Here is a 9884-nt window from a genome sequence, read left to right on the forward strand (position 1 = left end):
GGCGAGTACGGCGCTGTGAGGTGGCTTTCAACGCCCTGTCCCACGCAGTAGAGGACGAACTCGACCAAGGTGAACTCGCTGCCGCGATCCGTCCGCAGCACGCATAGCTTCTTCCCCGTCTCCGTCTCCACCTGCGCCTGGAACTCCTTGATCGCCGCTGGCACCTCATCCTTGCTCGACAGGAGGTGCAGCCACATGAAGCGGCTGCAATCGTCCACCAGGAGCAGGAAGTAGCGCCGCCCGCCGTGCGTTGCCGGCGTGATTGGCCCGCAGAGGTCGCCGTGGACGAGCTCGAGGGTGTCGCCAGCGCGGTAGTTCGCCTTCTTGGGGAACGGCAGCCTCATCTGCTTCCCATCAAGGCAGCTGTCGCACAGCTCGCCGACATGCTCGATCAGTGGCAGCCCTCGCATCATGCCTTACCGCGCCATCCTGGCTAGAGCATCGAAGCTCAAATGGCCAAAGCGCGCGTGCCAGCGCCACGCCGCATTGTCGCACCTTGCCGCCAAGCACACCGGGCGCGCAATGCGCAGCACCAAGGTGTAGAGGCGATTTCTGCCGCGCTCGACCTTGGCGAGCAGCTTCCGCTCGCGGTCCCTGATCCGGAGCACTCCGCCGTCGATCAGCACCTGGCAGCCTCGCTCGTCGAGCTGGCCAATGCTGACGATGTTGCTTCGGAGATTGGGGATGTAGTACACATCCATCAGCGCCTTGTGCTCGCCATTCTTGCACTGGAACACGACCATGCCGCGCCCCTGGATGTCGATGCCGGAGTTGTCCCCGAACTTCACGGTGCCGACGACTCCGGTGTCGAGCTCGGAGAAGGCCGCACGGTTTCCGGTCATGTGGTTGCTCACGCCGGTGTCGAGGTACCACTGCTCCTCTGCCTCCTCCTTTACTCACCCGAGGTTGACCCGCGCGCATGGCTCGTCGAGCTCGACGCGCCCGCCGCGGTCCTCTGCCACGATGTTGATGGTGCAGACCTGCGCCATGAGCAGCGCAGGCTCTTCCTCGTCATCCTGGGCGAGGTGCGCCCGCTCCTGGAGCCGCGGCTCCTTGCAGTCGCGGGCCCAGTGCCTGATCTTGCCGCAATTGCGGCAACGATCCTTGTCGGCGGCACGATCTCCGCCGTCCTTGCCGACGCCCTCCGCCTTCCGCCGTGGCTTGCCGCGCCGCCTGCCGCGCGCACCGCTTCCGCCGCCGCTACGCGAAACAGAGGAGCCCTCCCCCTGCTTCCTCTCGCGTAGGCGTGCTGCCCACTGCTCCTCCGTGAGCAGTAGCTGGCCGCTGGCGGTCGTGCGGGCAGGGGCCTCCGCGCGGTCCTCGACCGCCTTGAGCCGTCCGATGACTTCCTCGATCGAGAGCGTGCTTATGTCGAGCAGTGTCTCGATCGAGAGCGCAATCTGCGCGAATCGCGGCGGCACAACACGGAGATACTTCGCCACCGCTTCCTCTTCGCCGATGTCGACGCCGACCTGCGCTAGCTGGCTCACCAGAGATGTGAGCCGCAGCACGAAGTCCTCGATGGCCTCGCCATCGCGGAACGCGATAGCCTCGTACTCCCGCCGGAGTTGCTGCGCCTTCGCCTTGCGCACGCGGTCGCCGCCGAGCCGCATCGTCTCCAGGCTCTCCCACGCATCCTTGGCGGAGTCCTTGGCGCCGAGCGGGACGACGTACTCGGTCGGCACCGACTTGAGATTGGGCTCCATGGCCGACTGGTCGTCTTCTTCGTCAGCGGTGCCCACAGTCTCCGCCGCCCATAGGCACCTCGCCTTGAGCATCACCTTCATCAGCACCACCCACTCGACGTAGTTCGTGCGAGTGAGCATGGGGTACTGCGCGCCGCCGATGTCCCGCACCGTCTTCTTCACGACGTACGTCGTCTGGCGCCCACGGCCACGCTCCTGAGAACGCCCGCGCCCATGCTCACGATCCAGGGAAGCCATGGCCACCAAGCTCGAACACTCAAGCTTTTATACCATTTGTTGGCACTCCCTCACACACACACAACACCCTCTTGCTTGCAGGTGGAGGAAGAAGATGAGAGGAAGAATGACTCAGAAAGAGCACACGAAGTGGAGCTGCTTAAATCTTGTGAGCTGCAGCTGCTCTCCTCTTTTATAGACACTCTTGGTCAAGGTGAGAATTTACCAGGCATGGCTCTATAGTACATTGCAGCCCCTACCTCCTACTGCTACAGCTATCTACTATTACAAGTCACTGCTGCCATATAGTAATATGCAGCTACTACTATATACTATATGCTACAGCCATCTGCCGCCCAAGTCAAAGGACCAGGCATGGCAAAGCACAGTAGCAGGAGCTCCCACTACTGCTCAAACATGATGACAAGCATGAGCATGGGTAATTATCTATCACTCTTTGCCACCCCTAGCAGTGTGATTGCTGGGACTGTTTTGGATTTTGACTATGGTGTGGAAGGAAGGACGAGGAGAAGAGGGGGGCTTGAATCCCTCTGGATGATCTTAATTCTTGGGGTGAGGGGGGCTTGAGCCCCTTCCCCTCCTCGTCCTCCTCTTTGCCTCTGCCAATGTGCGCATCGCCACCAAAGCTTGTCGCCTCTCCTGATCTGCCTTGCCCACTATCCCTAAATCCTGATCTACCTTGCCCACTATCCCTAAATCCTGATCTGCCTTGCCCACCATCCCGAAAGCCTAAAACCTTCTTTGCCTCCAATGGAGTTTTTGGGGTAGGGGGGCTTAAGCCCCCCTGCGTGCATCGCCTTGTCGCCTCTCCCGATCTGTTTTGCCCACCATCATGAAAGCCTAAAGCCTACTATTCTATAAGCAAGACCATTAGGTTTGGACACCATGTCATTTTAACCACAGCCAGTTTCTTTGCCACCCCTAGCAGTGTGATTGTTGGGACTATTCTGTTTTTGGCATGTTGTTTTAACCACAGCCAACTTCTTTGTCACCCCTAAGCCCTAATAGTGTGATTGTTGGGACTGCACAGCCACCTTCTTTGTCACCCCCTAACAGTGTGATTGTTGGGACTGTTTGACTATGGTGTGCGATGATCTTGTCCAATCCAAAGTTGAGGTATTATGTTTGATCTTGTCCGATCCGAAGTTAAGATATTCTGTTTTCAACTTTGTTGATTATTGCACCGGTCCATGCTTATGCTAAAGGTCTAGATTGGCAAGATGCTTGTGTGCGAGATGCAACTGTGGCAAAATTGGGCCGCATCTGCAGCCAAACACATGGGCTGCTCAAACAAATTCAGCGATTACATGCCCAAGCTAAATACCTACTGTGTATGCTTCCAGAGACATTTATAAACTTCACTGGAATATCCGCAAATTGGGAAAAACAATACAAGACACATTACCCTGTGCATTGATGCTACTATTACAGTAAAAGGTGAAGGGCCACAATAAACTAAAATCGCTGTACTGCAGTGCAGGTCATCAACCAAACCACATTCATTCAATTCATGCGCCAAGAGTCCTTCGTTTCTTGGCAGTGTTGATGTAGGGCCGCAACTCAAACTCACTCTGCGCTTCGTCTTGTTCCATAGTTCCTAGTTTGAGCTGTCAGACAAGCAACATGTTAGCACCAGCAAAAATTGTAATGCTGATGAGAGCCTCAAACATCAAACATGGTTGATAATGGCTGATGGAGATGTGTATCACCTTGTACAGCCGCATCTCAAATCGGGGGCCAACCTCTTTCAAGTCAATAGACTTGGGGCCACCTGGTTTCTCGTAGATGTGATGCCTTACAAAATAGCAAGATATGTGTACGTCTATTGCATGAAAGACTGATGAAGCACAGCACATCAGCAAAGTAGTGCCCTACATCTAGTCATGGAAGACTAAATAGTAAATTACAGACCTGAAAGAAATGTAGTCGTCTCTATTAGCAAAAGAAATTATTCGCTTTGAATAGTAGCAGTCCTTTCACCAATCTGCCAAAAAAAAAAGCAGGTTTTCAAACCATTGGAGATGGCCAGTAGCCCAGTAGGCACGTTGTGCGCTGCCACAAAGACAGAACAGGAAGATTGGTAGAGAAACAAGCCACTTTTCATACAATCCAAAATAGTACCTAGCAATCAACCAGGATGCAGAATAACTCGAGCTCACATGAGCCACATATGAAATTTCTGCATGCGCTACCAAGAAAAGATAGAGTAAAAATCAAGTCTACTAAGCGTTTCAAGCAAAATCAAGCAACAAATGGATTTGAGGTACTCAGTTTATTAGGTTTGAATGGACTAAGACTAGCTTCACAATAGTAACTACATCTCAGGTTGACGACATAACCCCCAGCTTCTGCACAAATAGTACGATTTGCATGCAATCTTGTCAAATCTTGAACTAAGACAAACAGAATAGAGGAGAGAAAAAACCCCATCCCAACCCAGAAAAAAACAAGAAAAGGGAAACATATCAAAGATGCGAAAGTGGAGGTTCTTAGCCTTAAGTTATGAATGGATTTAAGTGTCTGAGAAGGCTGGATGGGCGGTTTCATTGTTCAGGGAGGAAAAACAGATTCGGCTCAAAGTTGAGGGATGCAAAAAAAAATTCCCTTCCTAGATTGCGAGCTTGAGTCCCACATAGAGCTATCATGAGCACCCCTGCGTGCTCCCTCCTTAATAAATATTTTAGTGCATAAGTCAGCCTAAATTTATAAAGATGTAATTTCTCACTTTTCACCTTCTCAGTCCAATATCAATTACTACATACAAGAAAATAATTATTAGTTATTTTCTGCTAGTAATAAATAAGATCAAATATGAAAAAAAATGAGATGGTCAAGCTTTTTGGGCTGAATCTTAGGGTGGGGGTAGGCCAACCCAACCCACCCCTGGATCAGCCCTGCCGAGGTCCCAAGGTGCTGTGACCTGCAAAACAAAAGGAGCAGCAGAGCAGAGGGCGGGGGCCTTCGAACGACAAGAACATGAAACCGGGCAACCGGCGGCGTTGAGCATCTGCTCGAGGTTAACTTCGGCTAGATTGTATCTTCTTCCTCTGTTTACCTCATTCCTCTTATACTCTAGAACAATCCAGAACATTCTAGACATTCAATTTGGTATTGCCATCACTGCTCTGGAGGTGTTGGATTCCGACCAGAGGTCGGGAAGCACTCGCCGGGCTTATCTGATGTTGCCGCCGTTGAGGACAATGAGCTCGGTGGTGCGATACCAGCCGGTAGGCCTCGCTGGCTGCACCACCCTGCAATTCTGGTGAGATACCGGCCAATCTGGCCGACGGCATGCCGGCCGCTGCTGCAGACGCTGAACCTGGCCAATAACAAACTCTCCGGCAGGATCAATTAAGCTACGCTGCAGGGGTCTGTTCTTTGTTGATTAATTTCCATCACGAATTCAAGTGAATGATATCATAAATTTACAAAAGAGATCATCTCGATTTCAGAAGAAAAAAAGCCTGGAATGTATGGAAGACGCAGGGAGTATATTGATAGATACATCTCGCCCAAGTCTCTCTAAAACTGTAATTCTAACATCTTACAAGCTTCACTGGAATAACCGCCAGGCAACAAAATTGGGATAAGTAATACAGGACACATTACCCTGTGCATTGTTGCTACTATTAAAGTAAACGGTGAAGAAAGGAAGCTAAAGCAAGACCTAATTGAAAATGAATCGAATTATTAATTGTATCATAAAGGCCTTTATGCCCACATCCTAATCGACCTCCCGGAGGAGTATGTGCTTCTAAAAGATCTCTTATACTGTGCGCGAAGGGCCAAAACAAACTAAAAATCGCTGTACTGCAGTGCGGATCATCAACCAAACCGAGTCCACTCAATTCATGCGCCAAGAGTCCTTTGTTTCTTGGCAGTGTTGATGTAGGGGCGCAGCTCAAACTCACATGGCGCTTCGTTTTGTTCCATAGTTCCTAGTGTGAGCTGTCAGATAAGAGCAACCAACATGTTAGCACCAGCAAAAATTGTTATGCCAGTGAGCCTCAAACATGGTTGATAATGCCAGTGAGCCTCAAACCTTGTACAGCCGCATCTCAAATCGGGGGCCAACCTCTTTCAGGTCGATAGACTTGGGGCCGCCTGGTTTCTCGTAGACGTGATGCCTTGAGTAACAAAATAGCAAGATAAGTCTTTTACATAAAAGCTTCTGATGAAGCACAGCACATCAGCAAAGTAATGCCCTAAATCTAGTCATGGAAGACTAAATAGTAAAGTATGGACCTGAAAGAAATGTAGTCATCCCTATTAGCAAAAGTAATTATTCGCTTAGAATCTGGCTTTGGCACAGGAAAGAGGTGCTTCAGAATAGTAGCAGTCCTTTCACCAATCTGCAAAAAAAGAAAAGGCAGGTTTTAAAGCACTGTTCATACAATCCAAACTAGTACAGACATTGCTATTTTGGATTGCATGAGCAGTGGCATGTTTTTCTACACATAGATTGTATGAACAGAAAGATTGCTAATCTATGAGTAGAAAAACAAACCACTTGTCATACAATCCAAAATAGTACCTAACTATCAACCAGGATGCAGAATAACTCGAGCTAACATGAACCAAATATGAAATTTCTGCATGCACTACCTAGCAGAAATAGAGTAAAAATCAAGTATCCCTAAGCGTTTCAAGCGAAATCAAGCAACAAATGGATTTAGGTGCTCAGTTTATTAGCTTTGAATGGACTAAGACTATCTTCGCAATAGTAAGTATATCTCAGGTTAAGACATAAACCCCCAACTTCTGCACAAATAGTAGGATTTACAGGCAATTTTGTCAAATCTTGAACCAACAGAAGCGGAATGGAGGCGAAAACAACCCCATCACATCCCAGAAAAAACAGTAAAAAGGAAACATATCAAAGATACAAAGTGGAGGTTCTCAGCCTAAAGTTAAGAATGGATTTAAGTGTCTTTCATGTAATGTCTCAGGTTAAAGAGAAAGACATCATTGCAACCCCCAAATTTGTAACAAGAACGAACATCATGCAACACAAACATCATTGCAACCTTGAGTTGTGTGGAGATTCACATGCAAATCTATTTGATTTAGAAAAGAAACTAACAGACCCAAACTATATCTGCTTTCTGGAAAAGCAGGTGATCTTTCTCAAAAAAAAAACAAGAAACTAACAGAAGCTTGCAGCCACCAAAAAAGAAAACCAAAAAGTAACAAAAGGGAAACAGAAAACTAGTGATGGTGGAGGTTCTCAGTCTTGATTTATAAATGGATTTAAGTGTCTTTCATGGAATAAACATGTCTCAGGTTAACGAGAAAGACATCATTGCAACCTCCAACACCATAAAATAGGCATGCACATGCAAGGATGCAAGGCAGATAGCAAGAGAAAAAGGTGGTTACAAAAATGTGCTCCATGCTGTATCTTTGAACACCATCAAGGCTGCTCAGTTATGTTTTGAATGGATAGATGCTATCCTCATAGTATGTCTCAGGTTAACGAGAAGCCCATCATTGCAGCCACCAAAAGTAATGCAGAAACTACAAACTGCAGCACTAAACATGTTTTGAGCAGTAAAATATATTGGACTGAAACCATTATTGTTGCATTAAACAAAGCAGAAAACTTGCTAGAGAACAGCAGCACAACATGTGCAAGGGAAAAAAAACTAAATAGCAGCAGCAGATTATGGAACTGGAGGAGCTCAGCATCTTACTATTCAAATGATTATCATCATCATCATCATCATCATCATACTAGCATTGTATGCTTAATGAAAAGCTATCGATGCTAGCACAATCGAGTACTGAGAGTATGTGTGTGCGTGCATGAAAGCAATATAGCCCTCAAGAGAGGGAGGGAGGGAGGGGAGGGGAGGGGGGGAGGGAGAGAGAGAGAGAGAGATGAAGTTCTCAAATGGGAAGTATCAGTATCACCAATTCATCATCGCAGCCTCCAGTTCCGCTATAATTTCATGGAAACTTTTTAAGCACACATAGTGAATAGCTCACCGTGGTAACAAAGATAGCACATGAGGGCGAAATAGTTTAACTGTTAACAAGAAACAATGAATGTTTACCTTGGTTGAGAAGTTGTCAAGTATTAAATGGGGGTAAGCTTCTGACATTTTGCCCATTGTCTTCCTGTCCTTGATGTCATGCCTTGTTACCTGCACACAACAACAAAACCTCAGGATACGACCAAGCGTGGTCACTCATTTTGTGCACTTGCAGTAGGCGCCATTCAGCATATATACCTCTAAAATAATAAGCACACTTACCACATTGAGTAATCCAAAGTATGCAGTTGGACCTTGTGGTAGATGAGAGATGACCAAACCATCAGGTTGACCGCGATGTTCATGGACCAAAATAAGATCAGTAATATCATGCGACCGGCAAGACTCAACAATAGCTGATAAGACCTGCCAAAAAAATGCACAGCACTAAGAAGTGAGGAACAATAACTAAGACAACAGAAATTGGACAGCATTATTATACAGTTAAGCAAATAGCAATATGTCCGTTCACTTGTAACCACTATTAAACATCATGAACAAGTTTATTTTTTTTCTTGCAAAGAATGCATGAGAGCTACATGGACGAGCAAAAGACGCATAACAGATGGTAATTGTTAACTGGTGCCACGCTAATATACCTGGCCACCACGGTTAATTCTTTGTGAGTTGGGAAAGACAACCTTCAGCTCCTACAAATAGATCAAGGAAGGTCGATTAATCGAACGCAATGCACATTTTGGAAGTCCCAGAGAGTTTCTGATTTGCAGCAAAACAAAAGAAAAAATACCTTAACAAACTGAATCAGGGGGGCGCTGGGATCGCGAGACGTGGTCAAGAGTATCTTGGGCTCCCGAATCGTGCCAGTCGCGTACTCATTATCAACGAAGCTCTTTGGAACTGCGGCACCCATTCACAAAGTCACAACGGAGGAACACATCGTTAGCTAGCCAGACACAGAAGATTGCGAATCTCCCTGCAAACAAACGGACAGGAACACTGCATTCCACTTGCTCGATCAAAAACGGCGTGGAATGGAGAGACAGGAACAGCTCACCTTGACGCTCCTGGTCCTCGAGGTCGATCTGCCTCCGCAGCTCGTGCTCCTCGTTGCGGAGCTCGGTGGGGATGGGCTTGCCCTCCTCGAGCGCCTGCCGGATGCGGCGCTTCTTCTCGAACAGCGCCCGCTCGGTGCCCTCCAGGCTCTTGGTGTACAGGTACTCCCGCCGCATCCTCTGGTTCCGCCGAATCATCCTCGCTCCCCCTCCTCCTCCTCCTCCGCTCCTCTCGCGCAAGCAACGCCCGCAAAACCCTAGGCTTTGTGATCTGGTCGGAGGCGATAAACCCTAGCGGCTCGGCCTCGTGCTTCTCCGGCGGCGGCGGGGTTTGGAAATGGAGTTGGGGCTCCTCCATTTAATAGCGCCGCAGGTGGGCCGAGATGGGCTTGCACAAATGGGCCATTTGTCTTTCTTGTGGGCCTTCCCATGTCTGTTTAGCTGAGACTATGCTTTTCGATCGATATATTTAAGTACGGTATTTCTCCTCCTCGAGGATCCGGCGCTCCTGCCTTTAAGTAAAAAAAAAAGATATATTTAAGTATGGGCTTGCATTCGTGAATAGGGATGTAAATGGTGCGTATATTTTTCAACTGTATTTGAATTCAGTCAAGTTTGGAAGGATTTTTATCCATCCATATCCGATTCCGGATATTCAATATCCGTAACCGATCCATATCTGAATACTTAGAGTTATATTTTTATGTTATCGATATCCATTACAGTTTTATCCGAGAAAAATCTAATGCTAGTCGTATCCGACTTTGAATTCGAACAAAAATATAAAAACAAATACGGAATATCCTTCTATATTCGATCCGTTTATATATCTATTCGTGATACAGACAATACCATGTCCAACCGAGAGAAAAAAATGTAATAATTCTGATGTC

General features: G+C 47.8%; 1 protein-coding gene across 4 annotated transcripts; it reads right to left on the bottom strand.

Annotated features, from left to right (window-relative positions):
- Positions 1 to 3296: 3296 nt before the first annotated feature.
- Positions 3297 to 9315, bottom strand: LOC120679307 (U3 small nucleolar ribonucleoprotein protein IMP4-like). 4 transcript variants are annotated; one of them, XM_039960863.1, is made up of 8 exons: positions 8994 to 9315; positions 8727 to 8836; positions 8578 to 8628; positions 8201 to 8344; positions 8000 to 8089; positions 6189 to 6295; positions 5986 to 6070; positions 3297 to 3550 (listed from the first exon to the last, which is right to left on the bottom strand). In XM_039960863.1, exons 1-8 carry the CDS (start codon positions 9187 to 9189, stop codon positions 3452 to 3454), a joined length of 882 nt encoding a protein of 293 aa, XP_039816797.1. In that variant the 5' UTR covers positions 9190 to 9315; the 3' UTR covers positions 3297 to 3451. The 4 variants fall into 4 exon arrangements, with proteins under 4 accessions (XP_039816797.1, XP_039816795.1, XP_039816796.1 ...); XM_039960861.1 differs by having other exon boundaries at positions 8727 to 8845; XM_039960862.1 differs by lacking the exon at positions 3297 to 3550 and adding an exon at positions 5414 to 5891.
- Positions 9316 to 9884: the final 569 nt, after the last annotated feature.

Source organism: Panicum virgatum, chromosome 6N, assembly GCF_016808335.1.
Source record: "Panicum virgatum strain AP13 chromosome 6N, P.virgatum_v5, whole genome shotgun sequence".
Taxonomy (NCBI): Eukaryota; Viridiplantae; Streptophyta; class Magnoliopsida; order Poales; family Poaceae; genus Panicum; species Panicum virgatum.